Source organism: Eutrigla gurnardus (genome assembly GCF_963514095.1).
Source record: "Eutrigla gurnardus genome assembly, chromosome: 21".
Lineage (NCBI taxonomy): Eukaryota > Metazoa > Chordata > Actinopteri > Perciformes > Triglidae > Eutrigla > Eutrigla gurnardus.
The window spans coordinates 12889206-12910224 of NC_139932.1; the positions used below are offsets into that span (position 1 = coordinate 12889206).

The 21019-nt window shown below is 45.4% G+C and overlaps 1 protein-coding gene across 3 annotated transcripts in view; it reads right to left on the reverse strand.

Moving 5' to 3' along the window:
- Positions 1-21019, reverse strand: part of grm8a (glutamate receptor, metabotropic 8a) — a 170113-nt gene that overhangs the window by 100495 nt on the left and 48599 nt on the right. For all 3 annotated transcript variants that reach the window (XM_084038412.1, XM_084038411.1, XM_084038413.1), the window contains exon 3: positions 797-1013. In XM_084038412.1, the coding sequence (XP_083894538.1) occupies positions 797-1013 (217 nt within the window). The remainder of the gene's footprint in view (positions 1-796; positions 1014-21019) is intronic.

Here is a 21019-nt window from a genome sequence, read left to right on the forward strand (position 1 = left end):
CTGTCATCTCTACATCGGCACAAAAACAATGCCCTGAAAAACAAGCCAGGGAAAGATGGGAGTAGCGGATCAACAGAGATCGCTAAAAACAGAAAGATTGCCACTGTCCTTTGTCTTGTCTACAAATATGTGTCAACGTCCAATGGGATGCGTTTTCAATACACATTAGAGAAATAAACATGGTGTTACCGCTCGGAGGATTTTGTAAACTGGATTTTAGGCGGCGTTCCCCCAAAAACCGGTGCTCTCAGGACCACCGGGGGCCATGCTTTTAAGTCTCGGCATCAAAAGAAGTAAAGTGATCCGTCTCTCTGCGGTCCGCTCCGTTTCTGTATCCTGTCAGTCTCATTTACTCTAATCTACTCCCATCGCTCAAGGACCGACATGTTGGGCAGTGCTCTCGACACTTTGCCAACACATTTAATGTTGCCTAACCCTTCATTTTCACACCCAACGGTACGTCTGCAAGGTTTACTTTGGCATACGCATGGAGCCAAAAAAAGATGGAAGCATCTGTCCATTAAATGCTTGCTGCGTTCTCAGCTCGCTCGCCACAGCCTTCAATCTGTAGCCTGCAATTTACTCCAAGAGGAAGAGAGAGAAATTCAAACAACACATTTGTGCTCCGACCTTCGTCCTATCATCTTCAAATTGCAGGATAAAGCCACCGATCATGCATCAGGCCCCAAAGCGACCTATAAACAGCATCATACGTATTATATCCTAATGGGTAGGACTCCCCCCGAGAGTCCCCGGACCTTGAGAACCACTGGTCTACACTTGTCTGAGCTCCTACCGGTTTCTCTGGAGATCTGGACGAAGGCCTCCACGCCGCTCTCTCCGTAGTTCCCCTCCGACGCCAGCGTGGACACGTAGTTCCACTCCATCGCCGTGACGATGTCCATCATGGCCTGGGCCTGGTAGGAGTCCGGCGGCACCACGCGGGAGAAGAAGTCGTAGCGGGTGTTGTCGCTCAGTTCCGGGGCCGTGGAGGCGTAGCTGATCTGGGGGATCTGGACGATAGAAAGGAAGACAAGGAGGATTGTAAGCCACTGTAGACTGAAACGTATAAGGTAGGAGGACACTTATCTGTCTTTCTCATTTCATATTTGTCATCGCAATCAATTGGTTCACCCACTCGCAGAAAAAATATATAAAGGCTGGATTAAAAATCTATTTACCGCCTTTATGCATAGTTTTATAGGTGTCTATATGTAGAAGAGTTACAAACGCTTCCCACTCCCTGCCGGATGGCTGTGATTAACGATTGTCTGACGTGGGAGAAGTTGTCATCACACGTGTCAAGATTCACAACTGCAGCCGTATCGTTCGCTCGGAGATGTGAAGGAAGCCAACAAATTTGACGGCGAACACGTATCGAGGAGGGTAAATAATTGCGAGTGGGAATGTGAAATGAGACGGAGACGCAACAACAACAAGAGAGCGGTGATGTAACGTGTTGTCATTCCTCAACGCGGCCGACGGATTAAGAGGAGAGAGAGAGAGGACAGCGGGGACTACGAAGGAGGACGGACAGACGAAGAGCACAACGGGCCGATGAGAGGAAGGAGAGACAGAGGTTGGCAGAAAGACAGGAGACACACACACACACACACGAACCGCGAGTGATCGGCGTCTTAGCAGGCGGAAGGTGTTAGACGGCTGACGGGCAGATTGATTTCTCCCCTGACGGAGGGGGGCAGCGAGGGGAGACCCTGTACCTGCCACCGCACGCACAGATGTTGGACAGATGTCTCATTGGCATTCATTGGAAGGAAGCTTCCGCTGCCAAAACAAAGCCAGACATGAGGCGTGTCAGCTGTTTGTTGTCTGACGCACAACAACCGCAAAGCAAATGCAAACCTACAACTGCTGACAGCAGCAAAACGTGCCGATTTGAGACGGACAGTGTGTGTGTGTAGCTGGAATGTTTCTAAAGCCCATCAATCACTGTCTTTATTCCCTTTGTACGCCATCTGAAGTCCCCGACACCCTCCGTCTACAGTCTTTGCAGTTTTTGAAAGGTCAGGGATCTATCCGGGGTTTTGCAGGATCCATTGAAAGGCTCATCTTCGGTGGCGCTGAAGCTCCGAAGCAAGCTGGTGAAAAATAGCCCTGAATCTCCACAAGTGATTTTCTTGTTTCCGGAGCCTATTTAGAAAAAAATATTGTACTTTCTTTGGCAGCATGAATCAAAATAATAAAAAAAAAATGTGTAGCTGGAGCGGTATTCATTCACCTCCTCGAGTGAAACAGAATTTTTTTTTTTCAAAGAAAGCAATCAATGCCCACTAAGTGGGCGGAATCTAATCTTTTCATTATTTTCAAGTTGGATATCTAATTTTGGAACAAAAAGTATTTTGTTCTTTTGTTTCTCCGCTGTTAACTAACGCTCCGTTTCTCTCGGGGAAGTTGGTGGGAGTTCATATTTGGGACACTCCGGTACCGTTATTGGTCCTCTCCGCCTGGGGGGAATACAACTGGAAACTTCATAAACTTCACGACACGCATGTATAATTCATGGACGATAGCGATAAACAAAAAAAAAAAGGGAGTTCAATCAAAAGCGGGGGCCAGCCGAGGGAAACAATTGGTAAAACAGCTTGCGTGCATGTGTTTGTTGGCTTGTGGGTTTATATGAATAATGTGGATCTGTTTGTGCGCATGCTGGTGTTGGACTCCTCCGTTTCACTTGTCCTTTTGCTCTCGGTGTGCATTTAAATAGGTGAATATCCATTTCAAAGGGAAACGGCAGCACTGCTGCGGGAATGGGATATCTGTCTGTTTACGACGGCGGTGGGAAGGAAATCTCATGACCTGGGCAAGCTGGTACTTTGATCCGTCATCATTTCGCTCTGCGGCTCGGGAGAAAAATGACACATAAGCAGACACAAACACACGGTCATCCTCTAGTCATATTTTCCTCAAGTCATTACTGGGAAAGTGGAGGGGAGGCGGAGGGAAACGAAAACAGATTCCGTGATCCAATATCGGCTGCGGGGCCCGAGAAAAACCCTCCGTCTTCCACACTAAAAATGAATATTTTCTGTAGATATTTCTATAGCCACGGAGCCGTAAATCCCCCAGACGCACATCCAGAACGTCTGATGGCGTGCGAGCGTTGTAAATCATTCATGTGCTGCGAGTTGTGAGTGACTCCATCCTTTTGTCAGAGCGAGTGGGTCTGGAGTTGTAGTTGGAGGCGGGAAATTAACAGCGTGGTTCCCCCACATCACTCGGGAAGAAGATTATGCCTCCAATCCCCCTAATTCCATTTGCTCTAATGAACGCCGTGTGTGTGTGTGTGTGTGTGTGTGTGTGTGTGTGTGTGTGTGTGTGAGAGAGAGAGAGAGAGAGAGACACTGTGTGTGTGCTGTTGAATGTGCAATTTCAATCAACGCCAGAAACTCTCCCTTTCAAGCACATATAAATGGGTATTAATCAAAATATTGTTATAGTTTATTGATGCATAATTGCCAGTGTAGTAACTAATCATCATATATAAATACATCAAGGGTTACTGCTCTTCTTATTCCATCATCAGATCAGAATTTTTGATTATACAATATGTTATATATCATATATTTATTTTAAAAAATCCATGTACACAGCACAGCCGTTCAATAACCAAGACCTTGATAGCTGAACTGTATTTGTTAATATTTTAAACTAATTTCCCAAGGCTCCCCCGATTTCAAAAACTTCCACTGTGCATGAAAAGCTAAAGGACTTACAGCACGGTTATTCTTAGCCGAGTAAGAAAGCCTCTGAACCAGCACTTAGTCCCTGCCTCTCTGCTCTAAACCCTAATAGAAGCCTATACGTCTATTCCATGAACTGTAGCTGCTATTAAACAGCAATTTGGCAAATCCTGCAAATATATTAAATAGTTGGTCTTGCTTAAGTAGAGAACTGACCACCGTGAAAACACTGAATAGACCATTGGCTATACTATACAGTAGCAGATTCATTTTTAACTGTATTTCCCTCAAAGTAAAGGCTACTAAAAGCAATAATCAATGCGCAACAATCGGTTGATGACGTCTCTTTTTTTCCAGAGCGTCAGAAAACACGTTTAATGCTCTTCTGATTGGTGAAGTGAAGCCAATACAAGCCAATATCCTCAAACAGCGGCTACCTATAGACGGCCCACTCTGTCCCGCCTTTTCCTTAATGGCTTCGGCGATAGCGGTGAACGCTTTCATCCCACACTTATAGATCAGGCACAATCCCACTGGGGAGCCCAGCAGACAACTAACAGCCGGATTTCAACCTTAACGGACCTAATGATCCAGGACGGTGGCTCTATGTGTGTCTCTCCTCTGTTGGAGCTTTATCCACTCACGCAGACGGACCGAGAAAAATGTGTTCAAAACACGGGAATGACATTAACACAAATTATGCTGAAGAGAATTTGCATCTGGTGTGAGCGCTCCAGAAATGTTGCATAATCAGCGACCTGCGCTGTGCTTTCGAGGTATAGAAACCTATAAACGGCTAAAACTGACCTTTAGAAATGCAGTTATAAAGATTATTATGTGATTATATAATAATAATAAGTGCTGTGGGAATTGTGGGATTACTCATTAATGTTAGAGTAAGGCGAGTTTAAGGTTAAGGTCAGGGTAAGGGTTAGGATTAGGCCTGTAGCTAAGGTTGTAAGAAGTCCTCAGGAAATGAATGTAAGTCAATCTAATGTCCCCCACACACCCTGAAAACCAGACTGTGTGTGTGTGTGTGTGTGTGTGTGTGTGTGTGTGTGTGTGTGTGTGTGTGTGTGTGTGTGTGTGTGTGTGTGTCAGTAATGGAGCTGTCAGGGCCATAGTCTGAGCTGCAGGTTGATAGATGGCAGTGGTCTGAAGCTAATTAACCCCACTGCATTACACACATCCACAGCCTGTCGGTTACACGCACCCGCAACCACACACACACACACACACACACAACAGAGAGAGAGGACCGGATCCTTTTACAGAGCTGTGCACACGCACGCGCTCAATTAAGGATTCAATTAATTAAACGGGCGAACGTGTGTGGACGTAAACACACTTACAGTCGGGGGATGATGGGGATTACATTAATTAAACAGTGTGATGATGTGCTCTCACTCACCTGTTTTAAATCAGTCCACATTTTGATGTTTATGTTATGCTTAGATACGCATTTTTTTTTTTTTTTTTGGTTTTTAGAGAGATATCCGAGACCGAGAGGAAGCTCCAGTGTTGTTTACTTGCACAGAATCTGACTCGGCGCTCTAACAGTCTAATGAGGACAGGGCCGGCACAGCGGGACCTCGCCGAGTTCATTTACCAGGACATAGACAGTCGGGTCTGAGATTAGGTGTCTGTCTTACCTCGTCCATCCGCCTATCTATTTTCTTCTCGCCGTCTGGCCCTTTGCCTCCCTGTTGCACCATTCTTGTTCTCGGCTTTTGAGCAATTTACCACCACAGAAACTAATTAGAACGACTAATTAGCTACTTACAATAAAAACTCTTCTTATCCAATGTGTTTAATGTGTTCTGTCGCATTTGCATACTTTTAAACTCATTAACAGAGACCTTTCTTCACAAGTAATGCAGCTTAAAGGTTGCTTTTTTTTCCACAGTATCACATGACTCATGTTCTTTTGCAGTTTTCTCTCATTCTTCATTGAAGCTTAATACTCGTTTGAAAGCCAAAATACCCAAGATTTAAAACTAAAAGTGTTTTTTGTTCAATAATCTCATCAAATGGAAATATATTTTAGATTTCACGCACATCGTGTTCTGCATATTTGCCCCGTAATCATATTTGCCGTCTTTGAAGAGTTTTGGATTTTTTAAATTATATTTTGTGAGTTTGAACAATGTTTGGCAGCACAGCATGAGTTTGTAATGAGGCGCCGGCAGGTCAGTGAGATTTCATTGCAAAAATTACCTTGAAAAAAAAAAAACATTACCAGCCTAGCAAAGTCATATTGATCAACAGCTTGCATTTATTGCAGAAAATAACAAAAATGGCTACTTTCAGAGAGACGGGGAGCACAGGGAGACGAGGAAGAATTATCACCTAATTCCATCGTACATCGTTACTCCGACGCCACTTTAATTGGCGCTAAGCAACACCGATAATTCCTGTACTTTCTCAGCTTTACCCTGTGTATTCTCTCCACCTCACAGAGAACCAGAACAGAGGGACGTGATGAAAGAAAGACAGAGAAACAGCATCAATATGGAGGATAAAAGGGGCTGAGAGAAGAGAAAAAACAGGAAAAAGCAGCATAGAAGGTACTCAAGGAGCGCAGGGAGAGAGAAAAGAAGAAGAAACAAACTGAAGAGTAAAGGAAGAGAAAAATGAAGGGAGGAGAGACGGAAGGCAGAAAGAAGATGAATGGAGCAAACTAAGATAATTGATGGGAACAACAAATCGATACGGAGGGGGATGCCGATTCCTTGAAAAGGGCACAAGAGAGATCTGAGTTGAAGTGAGAGCAAGAGAAGTGGAAGAAGCCCAGAGGTTAAGAAGAGAGGGATATGACGACTGATAGAAGATGAAAAAAAGACACAAAGGGAATGGGAGAGAGGACATTATGCAGAATGTAAATGAACGGAACAGAAGTGACAAAGATGCGACTGATGAAGGCGAGAGAGAAGAAAGAGGAAGGGAGTAAAAAGAATCGCAGAGGAGATAAAATGACGGAACAAGACAAGCCGATACGAAGTCTGTTTTAAAATGCATGAAGCACAAGGCTCCGTTTAACCCCTGCGTGTCATCTCATACTTGAATAAATAACCAAAATTAGGACGCAACAAAACAGAACATCCCCTCTAATGTTTAAAAATGACACGATTGGATGATTAGAAATCCAGGAATGAAGTGGCATCTGTAATGTGGGTGATTCGGGGAGTGTTGATGATGGCATGATTGCAGCAAACAAGCCGAGACAAGATGCAAGTCTGAATTACAAGTCACTAGATTGAAGATATCGACCGGCCTCGGGGCTGCTTAACCCTCGTAACCTGCCCGTCTAGACGTAGATCACTGCCTAACAAACCCCTCACCAGTGTGGATGCTGGTTTACAAAACGCCGAGTCATCCGTGCCATTCAATAACACGACCATTAAGCTGCAGACACGTAAGGGTTAAGCTCTGCCGGGGACTCGCGGCGGGTGTCACGCTAGTGTAGCGCACACTCACCGAGCCAGACATGCTGTCACAGTGTTACAAAGTGGGAACATTAAGATGGAAAATACAGGACGGGACCCTCAAATTGAACCCTCTCGCGCCCCGGCAGGTATTACATGCTCAGGGTGACAACGAATTAAACCACGGCGACACAGAAAGCTCTGCCGGAGAGAGGCGGGAGCTGTGGAACCAAACCGCCGCCGCGCCTCAGTTACATTTTAAGTGGAACCTTATTAAAGGCTGCACAGTCCGGAGAGATTTACAATGGTTAGCGATGGATCTGGAACCCCGGTGCTGGGAGAAGGTCACGTGCCGGATGGGGGACGGGGTGCGACCGGTGATTGAGGTGTGTGCGGACGGACGGTTTCCACGTACACGCATTGAAGCACACGTTAAAGTGAAGACGATTTTTGGCGAAACGATGTCTGTGCTTTCGAGGCGTGAGCAGATGCACAAATCTCTGAGGTGACATCTGTGTCACACACACACACACACACACACACACACACACACACACACACACACACACACACACAATCAGTGCCAATATGAGAGAAGTGAGGGTGGCCAGGAGGCCATCGCCTTTAATACATCTCTGTTGATACTTCCTCTCTCGCTCTAACACACACACACACACACACACACACACACACCTCTATCGCCCTCTAGCACACACGCTGGACCCGACGCAGACGTAGTGACACACAGGACCAGCGGCCATCTGTCCTCGCTCGCTTTCCAATGTCCTGAATACAGATCCAGTAATGAGGACGGGAGTCTGGAGAAAACGACTCTAATCTCTCTCTTAGCTTCAATTAGCACTCGTGAAGAAGACGCTCCGACCGTGGACATCGTTGACAGGTAGAGGAGGCCCGAGTGCGTTCCCCCCGTTTTCTTTTTGGACGCTTTGACAGGGAGGGGTTTGCGACAAACTGAGGCTTCTCATGATTTTTAATTGCCATTTGCGCAAAAAGAGGAAACTGGCAATCACAGGTGAAGTCGTGTAAGTGAGACGTGAGATTAATCGGACAAATTGACACATAAAGGGACAAACACCTCGAGTGTGAGGCTCAGTACTCTTATTTATGACAGTAAAGAAGAAAGCCTGCGTTATTTAGCTCATTATCTGGTATCCATCATTACTCCAGGTGTGAAATCTGTGTGGGGTAGTCACTGCTTTATTATAATGATATGAAATGATAACTTTCCGGGAACCGCTGAGACGGACTCAGCTATTATAATTAAAGACTGGTTTCATAACTCACCATACTGCCATGCGACCAAAATATCCACTTTTGTGATTTTAAGTGCAGATTGATGGAAATCATGAATTCCTTTTTTATTATCATCTTTAGAAATAGGAAATATATGATTGTATTTTGGTTGAAATACCTTCTTTGATTAAAAAAACATCTCTGCATTAGTTGTTCTCATAGTATATTATAAGCCGTAGTGTAAGAAGTTTAAACAGGTGATAATTCCCTCGCTAATGTCTATTTCATATTGCTGTGAAAACACCTCGATTTATTCACGTTTATCACCAAACAAGATTACATTTCAACACAAAACCGGGACCATGAAACGGATCGGTCGTCAGATTAACCAAAAAACCAGCCTGTTTCAATTGACTGGTTCATCTCCATATCCAACAGTGCGTCACTGTGATTTGTATACATGCCAGTGTGTGTGTATGTGTGTGTGTGTGAGAGAGAGCAGGTGCATGTTTCAACATGAGTGCTCGACACCTGCCAGCATTCATCCTCAGTGTTCCTGGGTTCTTACTGTAGCTGCACGTCATGAATTCCTCACAAACACACGCAGAACTTTCATACGTTCCAGTCTTCTATTTGCAGAAGAAAGGCCGAGAACACACACACACACACACACACACACACACACGGTGAGAAAACACAGGAATCCCCGCCAGCGAGTGGGAGCAGGTCTGCTTTTCAAACAGGTATTCCCCCAGCATCGCCCCTCCATTAGGGCATATATTCCCATTGTGACGCTCGGAAATGAGCCTCATGCATCATGCAATAAGTCAGCGGACCGTCTCGCAAAGCGCTCGCAAATCTGTCGAATCAAAACCAACTTAGTCGCAAATTAGAGGCTGGAAAGTCTTGAAAAGGCATTAACGCGTGCACATTGTGGTTAGGAAATCAGCTTTGGTTAAGTGTTTGATACGGGGACGTCTTTTTTAAGACGACGAGGGAATGCCAAATTTCCCGAGGGACAGACCAAATCAATGCGTGCCCACACGTTGCCTTGAATGCAGAGAGCGTGTGTGTGTGTTATCTTGGATTGTGTGGGCTCCTCTGTGCTTGCCACGGTGTGTGTGCGTGCGTGCGCTTCCATTTATTTCTCTGTATGAGCTCGTAACCCCGCACAAGAGACTTATCATCATCTCGGCGGGGGGGGCCACTTCAAAATCAGTCGTGTTTTTGCATATTGCATTATGTATCAGCGTCAGGGGTGTGTATGGAAATCCCCCCAAGTCGACATCACGACTGCACCATTAGGACTTTCAACGTGAGGAGTGATGTACGCCACAGATTTATATGATACATAACCCTAAGACGCAATGCAGACAGTTACATCATGACAATATAATGCAAATAAAGGAGGAGCGGAAGATGGAAGAAGGATTTTCCCTTTGCTTCGCTGTTTAAATGTCAAACCAGTATTAAAGAATCTAGAAAAAATATTATTATATTATACAATGCTTCATTTAAAATGAATGCATATACATTTCAAAGATTCAGATGATCTGATGATGAGGCACGCTCTTTAAACTTGTGTTTTATACACTCCAAGTACTTGAGAAAAGGTGGGCTGTTGGTGAGTAAAGATCATTATGACTCACTGGCAGTTGTTTTTTTTTATCTTTGATCTGCTTAAGAACTTTATTTTAATGGACTAATCACAGCACAGGATCATCGTCTCCATCTTCCGCCCTCTGGGAGCCGAGACGCGAGTATTTCAGAGTTAAGAATAACATCCTGTTCTTGATTCCAGTTAAACGAGTGTACACAGACTATCTTTATGCTCAGCCTTTTAGTAACAGCTGGAAACAGCTGAAAAAAGTTAGTCAGCAGTGTTCCCTGCTAATTACCTACAGTCTAGGTAGGCCCGCTAGATCCATAATGTATATATATAGCACAGTTAATCTAAAATGTGATTCCTTCTTTTCGATGCAAGAAGCTATGTCAAAACCTCTGAATGTTTAAAGCGCCGCTGATTAAAGTGATTCTAATTTGACGAATCAAACAGCTTGTTGCCACGGCGCCCCCCCACCCCCCCCCAATGTGCCGTCGCAGGGCAAAGTCAAAACACAAATGCGTTCTGACATTCCAACAATTGTTTCAGGGGGTTGAAACAACAGCGCGGCAGATGGCGAGACATCACACTCATCCGCTCCTTGCGCTCCCGAGCATCTCTAAACGGCCATTAAGGCGAGCCCACCAACAGGTTAACGCTGTCAAATAGAAAGTGACTAGTGCAAACGGTAGCTGTGCTGTTGATCGAGGAGCTGACTGAATTGATATGACGGCAAAGTAAACGCCGTGTGCGTTTCTTGGCCATCAAGGGGCTTCAATGAAATAAAGAGGACGTAGGTTGCTGTAGTGGCAGACCAAGCATTTCATAACATAGGAAGTCATCATACTTCTGTATGTAAGCACATGTAAGTTTGCGAGCTATAATTGCGCAGGACTTTGTTCGATGGTCATTCACTTCAATGTGAAGGAAAACACTTAAAGTGTACTTAAATGTACACAGAATAACAAGTGCACACTTTGCAACAAATACTGCTTTTTTCCCCAATGTTTCCCATTGTATTCATTCATGTTTCATTTTCTTTTCAGACGACTTCACTTCCTGCCTTTGTGTTTTTCCCGCCTGTGCGATTGTCGGCCATTATCGCAGCTATCGCTCTTCATCACCCTCCCGTCCTTGTGTTTAGTCCCTGTGCGTCCTCTCCTTGGTCGTTGGATTTACCTGCCGCCTACCTGGAACTACTTCTTTATCTGGACTGTAAGTTGAAATATTCACTACATCTTTGAACTCTCTCCGTGCGTTTTTGGTCCGATCCTGGAATTACAATATTTCCACCCTGTTGTGAAAGCACAAGCAGGAGGACCAGCTTGTTATCTGCACCATATGGTCTCGAGGGAGCCGCTATAGTTTTATTCCCGCACTCTCACAACGCTGAGAGGAAGTAACACCATTACAGAACCCCCGTGTCTCCCAATCAAACTCCCCTTTTCCTGACACACACTGACTCACAAGTGTCACATAAATAACTATTTAAAAAAGTGTTCCTCAACACTTTCATTGATCCATCTTCTTTTTTTTTTTTTGAGACATGACATATCATACAAAATCAGACTCCGACTGACAAAGATAGCCGCCCCGCCTGAGTGATGATTTTCCAGCCGTTTTGTCACTTTAACAGAGTCGGCGTGTGACTCACCGGCTGCTGCATTAGCATGCTGCTAATGCAGCAGCCGGGCTCTGACTCAGTGAATATCAATGTTTAGAGTTTAGCAGTCCCGCGTGCATTCGCTCGTTTTTGTGTGGGAAGAAAGATGTATTTTAGTATGTGGGTATGCGTGTGTCTGACAACAAGATTAACTTGCGTGGGCCTGTTGGAATATAACACTCTCTGTGTGTGTGTGTGTGTGTGTGTGTGTGTGTGTGTGTGTGTGTGTGTGTGTGTGTGTGTGTGTGTGTGCATACCTATACACATGAGCGTATCAATGCAACCAGCAGCCATAATGCTGTTAATGTGTCCGACAGTCTGCACACAGACTTAATGGACTAATGCAGCGTTGGCTAATAGAAAGAGCTACTGCTGAAATCATACACTCAACAGCCTATTAATATAATGGGATGAGTGGGAGGAGGGAGGGAATGAGAGGGGGGGAGAAAGAGGGAGGAAAGGATGGTATTAATATAATCTGTGGGTGGGAGTGGACGGGGGCAAGACTGCGGGGAAGGGAGGAAGTGGAAACAGGGGTAAAGACAGTGAGGGGGGGGGATGAGGCAATGGAAGATACAGAGAAGCAACGCTGAGATCAACAGGCCATCAATAACGCAAAGAAGTAAAGGAAGGGACGAAAGGAGGCTGGGTAGACGGTGATGAATGGTGTGATGAAACAAAAGGAAGAAGTTTTTGGGGGACCGATATGAAAAGTTAGTGCAGCCTCCCTTTGGTCGATCGGCTGTGCAGAAAAATAAAGTTCCCAGTTTGTTTTGGCAAGCGTGCGGTTCGGTAAGCAAAAATCGTTTCTTTTTTTTCAATCCAAAGAAAAATGATACATGGAAATCGAAACACGGTGAAAAATGAGGATTTGAAGCCCAAACGCCGGCTCATTAGTTACAGATCCACGGGCTCGGCAGGAACAGGAAACAACAGTGTGGAGAGAAAAACATCGGTTTAAACGGGACGCGACGTGGACGTCAGCTCCGATTTAAAAAGGCTTTGCGGCAATTGATATGAAGGCAGAGGCGTTGGGGACAGTGTGAGCCCCTTTAAGCTTCGTCACCATAAAAAAATACCTTCAGCCAACCATCAACTAGCTCGTTGTAGTCGGCTGAGCGTTCTCCTCGAGTCCATCAACGTTTCCTATCCGTCTTTCTGAGGGGATTTTACATTCTACAACTCAATTATTCTCTCTGCATATCCTCTTTGTGTCCCTGTTGATGGAGTTTCATCGTCTCAACTCCACCTTGTCCTTCTTTTCTCTTCTCCTGCTCACACCTTTCTCTAAACCGCCTCTTATCTGTCCCTAACAGGAGACGCAAGTGTCTCTTTAAGTCTCCTCCTTAATCCCCCAGCTTTCTTTGTTCTTCTCCCTTTTTCCTCTCGACTGTCTTTGACAAATGTCATGCGTTTGGTTTTAAAAGGTTAATAATCACCGACTTTATAATTAGCAAAAAATGAGTGCTTCTTATTCCAATGACGACGCTTCAATGGGAAGCTCCACAGGATAAACAGCGGAGGACATGTGTGGTTATAGCTATCATTTCTGCCTCAAATACAAATAATAACATCGCCCAGAGAAGAAACCTTGGTGTCAGAGTCCTCGCAGCACAATCCCGTTCTATCTTTGGTTCGGCGTAAGAGCAGAAAACTAAATCAATAAGGCTTTTTCTCCACATACAGTATGTGATGATAAAAAAGGCACTTTAACAAGATACTGACACATCCTTTTTTTTCCCCACTCCCATCCGTCTCTTGGCAATCAAAAAGGTGCCCACGCACTCCGCCGCCAACTCCGTGGCGTTCCCCGACCTCATCTCACTCCCTCCTTTTCATCTCCGCTCCCTCGCTCCCTCGCCGCCTCTCCCTCTCTTTACTTATTTACACCTCTGTCCTAACACCCCCGCAGGTGTGCCGTCCCGTCTCTCCTACAAAGCTCCCGACGCCGCCGCCTGTACGCGTCCGCCGCAACCTTCATCCATTCGCAGAGGAAAAGGCGCTGACTTTGATCGCTCGGCTTCAAAAAAGCAGGCGAGCAAATGGAGCGGAGTGCTTCTTCTATGGCTGCAGCCACGTTGGCGTCGTCGGTCCGTCGCTGTGATTTAAGGTCCGGGTTGATGTTTTCTGGACATGAATGAGCTCACCATCCTTTTTGAGAACACGGATGAGTCTCTAAACGCCTAAATGTGTCTTTCTCTTCCTCCATTCCCCATCACGATGTCCCCTTCTTCCCCCCCGCACGTCATTCTCGCTAATTCTCACCCTCTCTCCTCCATTCGCATGTCTTTTAACAATCCCCCATGCCTTTTCTCACATTGCTATTGCTCTGTTCCACTGTGCCCCACTCTCTTGAAGAGGGATAAAAGGTGTTTTGTGCTCTGCAGGTGAAAGCTCACGTGTGCTTGAGTTAGAACGAAGCCTGCAGATCGTATAGTTGTCAGAAGGATGACTTTTTTCCCCCAGAGTGGAAAGTGCATCGGCTGCTCCTTCCCATTCCCCTCATCCAGTCATACTCCTGCCCTATCACATGTCATGAAACCGAGCCGTCTACCTTGACATGACATGTAAACTAATACTGAAGGAGCTGAAGGAGCAGACGGCGAATGCCAGCATCATGCATTAGGTAACAATGCGTATGTCAGCTGCACATTTTAGCCCTCCTTTTATTTGACCTGATACTTTTCACCTATTATTGATGTGATGTTTGTACATTCTTGAACATCCTCAACATTCCCGGAGATACAATGAAGTGACGTATACTTATAAGACATTATATTCATATTTATGACTTTTATTTGGTAAAAAAAAAGTGCTTGATGTCACTTTTGTCACTTTTTCTTCAGATTGGTAAGAGTAAAGCTGTTAGAAACAATCATTTCAGGGCGTCAGAGCTCTGTGGACCGAGTTGAATATGTTGTCCGCGGTGGTCTTTTCCAGACTACCGTGATCCGGATGACAGGCTGAACCCTGTGGGGGTCTCGGGGACCCCGTGTGTACCTTTGCCGGTGTGTTTCTCCTTCTCATCCGCCGACATCCCGATGTGCTTCTAACGCAGTTCGTCTCAAGAAACCTCACTGTTTCACGTCTCGCTCTCTTAATGAGGACAGTAATGAAAGGTGATGGAGCCGCCGTCACACACACATCCCTTCCTTAAGTAGGCAGAAAAGTGGCCCCACACACACACACACATTAAGATGCAGCATGTTGGTTAGACAGATGCTGCAGGGAAGAATATTGGATGGATTCACAGTGGGGTTTTCTATATGCCAATATGCTTATATTAAAATATGCGGCAGCCAAGAGCCAATGAGCACAGAAAGGAAAAGGAAAATCTTCCATCAACACTTTCAGCAGAGAAACGTCAACAACAACAAAAACATCCCCGTCTCCTAAAGCATCCTATAACCCTCCTCCGCCTCGTCATTCCAACTCTCCTCCCTCATCTCGCCGCCGGACGGATGACTTGGTTTCTTTTCTGTTATTTCCGGCTGTCGGTCTCAGTCCATCCCTCAGTCTCTTTCTGAGAGGGACAGTAATATGATTTCTATCATACCACGCCACACTTTTTCACCGACCGGGGGTTTAGTCCATCTGTCAGTCCGTCCCGTTTGGTGAGGAGGGCACAACAACATCATCCCAGGACACTGAAGCCTCCCCATTTGTCATTTTGACAAATAAAAGATCATTACTGCCCGGCACCACGCTCACATGCATTGAATCCTCATTAACAACAGAATCACCAGCATTCATTTAGGGAAAGCGACTGCCTAACCGAGCACAGAAGCGACAGATTAACACCCCGAGGAGATTTAAACCGGCCAGCTTGACGTTGATTGGGAGATGGGACCGAGCAGCCGAAGACGGGCTGGAGAAACCCCCCGCCGGTGGCCAATCACGGAGATGGATCAGCACACAGCTGGCTACATTATACAAGCGGCGTTAAACTTTCTCAATAGCCAACACATAAAAAGTCCCCTTAGCATATGAGGAAATATCTGCAGATGATAAAAAAATGTGTTTATTTATCGGTGTATTTATCCTCCGGCATGTTGCTTTCACCGTGCTCGGAGGCGAAAAACGCATTCAACCGGAGAGAAAAGCGTTAGCAGGACTCTGGAAACATCACAAGAAATATGCATCGGCCACGACGGACAGCCGAGCGTCTCCATGTCTGTCAATCTGCCAGCCGGCCTTCAGGCGTGTCTTTTCTCTCTGCTTATCTTGTCTGTCTGCACGCACGGCTGTCCGTCAGCCGGGGAGAGAGAGAGAGATATCGCACATTACCCTGCAACACAGCAATTTTCCTCTGGACGGAAAAACACCCAAGTGGCTGAAAAGAGATGCATGACTGTGACCCTCAATAACACACCGAAAGTGACGATATGCGGAATGACACCGCTCATCACTTCACATCTATTCGTTGGGTTGTCTCCCCTTCTGGTACTTACGTCCTCTACTACGTAGTTGATCTTGAGTTTCCAACCTACTTTCCTCTGTCCGACAGCCTTTAATGGAATATGACAACAACGCGCTTATTCTTTGCACGTGTAAAGGAAGGCTGGTTGGATGGATGCCAGGACTGCATTCACTCATTGCACACCTCTTCTTTTGTTTTCCCCTCCTCTTATAGGAAACATCAAAAAAGATCAGAGGAATGTGTGTGTGTGTGAATCTGAGGGCTTTGAAGCTCCCAGCTGGAAGCCTGAGTTTCCGCACTCACCCCTATATTATATGCACCTACAATACTAATATTCATGCACACGTTTACGTGCATCATTCACACGAGGGGGGAGGGAGTATTAAACAGTATATACACTTTGACTGGCAGCTCGCATCTCCTTTCCAGCCCTCACTTTTTTTTATCTCCACCTCGCAGTATTTACACACCGTTTCCTTCCTCTTAGACACACTAGCTTCTGATTTAAGTCTGTACTTGTTTCCTCCTTACAAACAGTAGAGCTCTTTTTTTCCCCCACTCGAGTTATATATTTCTGTCTCTTCAGAATCTTTGATCAGCGTGTCCGTTTCATCTTCCGTGGTGCCACTCTTTCTCTCTCTGGATCGACGTATCTCTCTCTCCATCATTTTTACAAAGCAGATCGGCATTAACTGGCTCCGGCGACGCCCCCCCGCCGCCAATCCCTCACTTGCTTCCTCCATGCAAACGCACAAATCAAGAGCGCAGACGGACGCGAGTGCATGCATTTTAATAAGTGGCTGACGTACGACTGTGATAGTAACTGTGTTGAGGAAGGGGTCGGGGAAACGAGAGAGACGGCATCGTGGGAAAGAGACGAGATCTTTCAGGATCGACGTGAAGTGAGGTGAACGGATGACGAAGGGGGAGGGGACGAGGACGCGGGGGGGGGGGGTGAAGTCGTAAAAAGAGAAAACAGAAGAGAGGAAGTGAAGGGAGGGTGAAAGAGATAGAGTTGTGTAATGTATTTCCTCACAGTGTCATTAAATATATATGGGCATTAGAGATCATCTTGACTTCTGAGATCTGCCTATCACACACACACACACACACACACACACACACACACACTTCCTTGGCAGGGGGAATCAACTACTACAGTTTCTGTAGGTCATTACGCCTTATTCTCCCGGTGATGGATGTAACACTTTGTGTTGCTGCAAAATGTGTTTTGGAAATGTGTTTGGAATTGCTTTGTGGCACCACTGAATGCTTTTAGAATGAGATCATAACAGGCTGAGAGTCACTGTAATACCATTGTGGAGCAAGTGGCAGGGCGTCGCTTCAATGTGACAGATTGGTGTGTGTGTGTGTGAGTGTGCATGTGTGTGTGTGTGTGTTTTAAGGTGCATTTCTTGTATTTGATAGACGCACGCGTGCGTCACGGAGTGTGTGATGACGGAGTGTGTGTTCCTGCGTGTATGCACATACGTACGTGGGCGACTCGATTTAAGTGTGTGTGTGTTTGTCAGCGTTGACAACCGTTTGTCACCTGCATTATGCCGTCAGCTGGCAACCTTGCATCTGAGAAAAATCTCATTTTGTCAAGTTTATGCAGTTATGGAGCTTTGATTTTTTTTCTTTTTTTTGGGCAGCTGCTACACAGAAAAAGATTATCAGGCTAGATTAAATCAATGGGATGCTGTGTATTTTTGGCTTCATTGGGCAGAAATTTTACGATATCCTTTCGGCATATTGTTTCAAGTGGTGGTACCCCGGAGTAGGTAGTTATCTGGGGGAAAAATAACAATAAAAAAAAGCCAGATTTGGAAATACAGCCTTCATCTTGCATTTTAGCCATTAGTTTCAAACATCAACCCAATTGTGAGTAACGATTGGCCCAATCATAGGTCTAGATTTCCTAGTTTGAAAACCGAATCCTTTTTCGACCACTTTAATTGCAACATACTGAAAGATTATTACAGGATTGTTGCCCATTGATGCCAAAAATATACCACTCACCCAAGCTTTACAGCATTAAAGGGCATCAACGGCAGAGAATCCCTCACTTGGAAGATGCTACGTGATGCTGATGGTTCAAGGTCACACATGCACAGATAACATCAAACAGTGTTGATATTTACAGCTCGACTCAAGTCCCGACCAAAAATACATGAGATCACATCTCTAAGGTTTTAATTGGCATCATGGTGCACAGAATAAAGTGAAATGTCTGGATTCAGTAGGACAATATTACACTTCTTATTACATTTGTTAAGTGTGATATAGCCTATATTTGCTTTAAAGTGTACTGCACTTAAGCATAGATCTTTACACACACACACACACACACACACACACACACACACAGATAACTGTCAGAATAGTGTTAAAGCTGCAGTCATCCCTAGCCAAAGCCCACAGGCCCCTAGGCCATCCAGCATTAATCAATGGATCGCAGCCCCATCGATCCAGGCCATGGATGCCAGCCATGCATAGATTAGGCAGATGTGATCCTTTCCCCTCTAGCCCAAGCACACTTGATTTGAAACTTTTCCCTGGGATTCATCGTGCGTACACACTCGATCTCAACAGACGCCGATCATTCAGAAAGCTGCTTATTCAGGGAACATTTACTCCGATTTTTCAAAACAACGGCTCCGTGATTAAAAACCCCATTTTATTTCCCCTCCCGCGGTGTCTTCAGGCTCTGGCAGCCTGACGAAAGATCGTGGACCCCAGCAGAACAACTGTCACCTTGATGGATGTCAGCAAACAGCCATAGTAGTTCTACACTGACGAAAAGGTACAAGGAGAGATTTTAAGCAACGCGCAAATGATGGATGACTACTGATAGCAGACGGAGCGAAAATAATATGAGTGATCGCCGGAGTTCCCACATGGGACGTGTTTAATAGTAACCCGACCCGCCAGACGGTTTGCTACACAGAAATTGGTGATTGGATGAACCAGCTGTCAATCAAACTCTTCGGGCGAGGAGCGAAACATCTTATCCATCGAGAAAATTGCCTTACCAGATATTCTCATGAATGAAAAAGGACCAAAAATGAATAACTGACAAAATTATTCTTAGTTGCGGAGCAAAACGACAGATTGGCCCGACAGAACAAAGGCAGCCCCAATGGATGCAAAACACTACTAATGTCCTACCAGAAATCGTTTGAAATTAATATTGAATTGAGCACATTTAATTCAAATTGGCATTGACTTATGAATTACAGAGAGAAGTTGAAGTTAAAAAAGCACTTCAGAGCTGAATATTTGATCCCAAAATGGGTTTCCTACCTTCTACATGTAACATGTGCGACCAATGGATGATGGGTGTTTGCTGCAACATCGTTTTTCTTATTCCATAGGAGGACTGATACGGCTGTATCCCTGGCATGCACACACTCATACCCAGAGGTCACGCAAACATGACATCTGGAAGGAGATGCCCTTGGGTGAGCGTGATTTCAGCCGGACTGCCGCCTCCGACATGTCAGCGAGAGACAAATGTGTGTGTTTGTTTGTAATCCCCCGGGGATAACATCTTCCAGCAAAAGACCGCAAATGTTCACTTGAAGCCGAAAGGAAATCTGCTCCTCTAAAGTGTGCACGTGTTTGTGTGTCGACTGGACGACGTCACACTGAGATATTGAACAGGGTGACATCGTTGTTAAACTCAGCATGTGAGGTCAAGGCTACTTCCTGGTATAAGAAAGAATCGTAGGGATCTTCTGAATTAATTAAGGTGATTTGTTTCCCATCAGGGCTGCACGGTGGTGTAGTGGTTAGCACTCTCGCCTCACAGCAAGAGGGTCACGGGTTCGATCCCCGGGTCGGCCCGGGTTCCTTCTGTGTGGAGTTTGCATGTTCTCCCCGTGTAAGCGTGGGTTCTCTCCGGGTTCTCCGGCTTCCTCCCACAGTCCAAAGACATGCAGGATGGGGATAGGTAAATTGGTGACTCTAAATTGCCCGTAGGTGTGAATGTGAGTGTGAATGGTTGTTTGTCTCTACATGTCGGCCCTGCGATAGACTGGCGTCCTGTCCAGGGTGTACCCTGCCTTCGCCCAATGACAGCTGGGATCGGCTCCAGCCCCCCCGCGACCCTGAATACTGGATAAGCGGTAGAAAATGGATGGATGGATGTTTCCCATCACACAGACGGCATATCTATTTATTACTATTTACACCTCCAAAGCAAGCTATACATCCTCCTCTAGTCATACAGTGTTTATCAGTGTCACCTCATATTAGATATGAACTGCTCAATTCCAAAGTATGTCCATTAGATTAACCTTTGACCCTTTGTGCCATAAGACATTACTGAAGTTCAATTTTTGCAGAACGATGCAAATTGATTAAATGGGAAATGATTAAGCTCCGTGGTAAATGCCTAATGGTCATCAGTGGGATTATGTACAGCACGCCGGTCATTATTAGACCACGAGACCTCGCAATACGATCACGACACCGTTCAATCGTAATGATCCGTTGGCTGCAGACTTCACAGACGTCATTATCGGTCGTCCAGGTTCTCGTAGCGCTACAGCAGCAGGTGCTCAGCCACCATCTAAGACACCTAAGAACCGGAGCGGTGTGCCATATGAGTTAATCATCCTAACGCATAAAGTATCCTTAAACACAGCATTTCTTTTCTGGTACAACAGTGCGAGTGACCTTTTCCTGAAAGTAAGAACCGTCAATGGAATGAGAAAGATTATGCACTTTCCAACGTTCTCCTTTTGAATCAATATTTCTATTAAAGTGTAAGTCGGGCTGTGTGGTAATTGATGTTTTAAAATGGCACCGAAGGATAAATGTTGAACAAGCGAAAGTACTGACTTCCCAGTGACAAGTAAGATGATGAATTAAAGGCATTAGCATAATATAGACAACGTACCTCTGTGTGTGTGTCTGTGTGTGTGTGTGCATGGACTTATGGGTGAG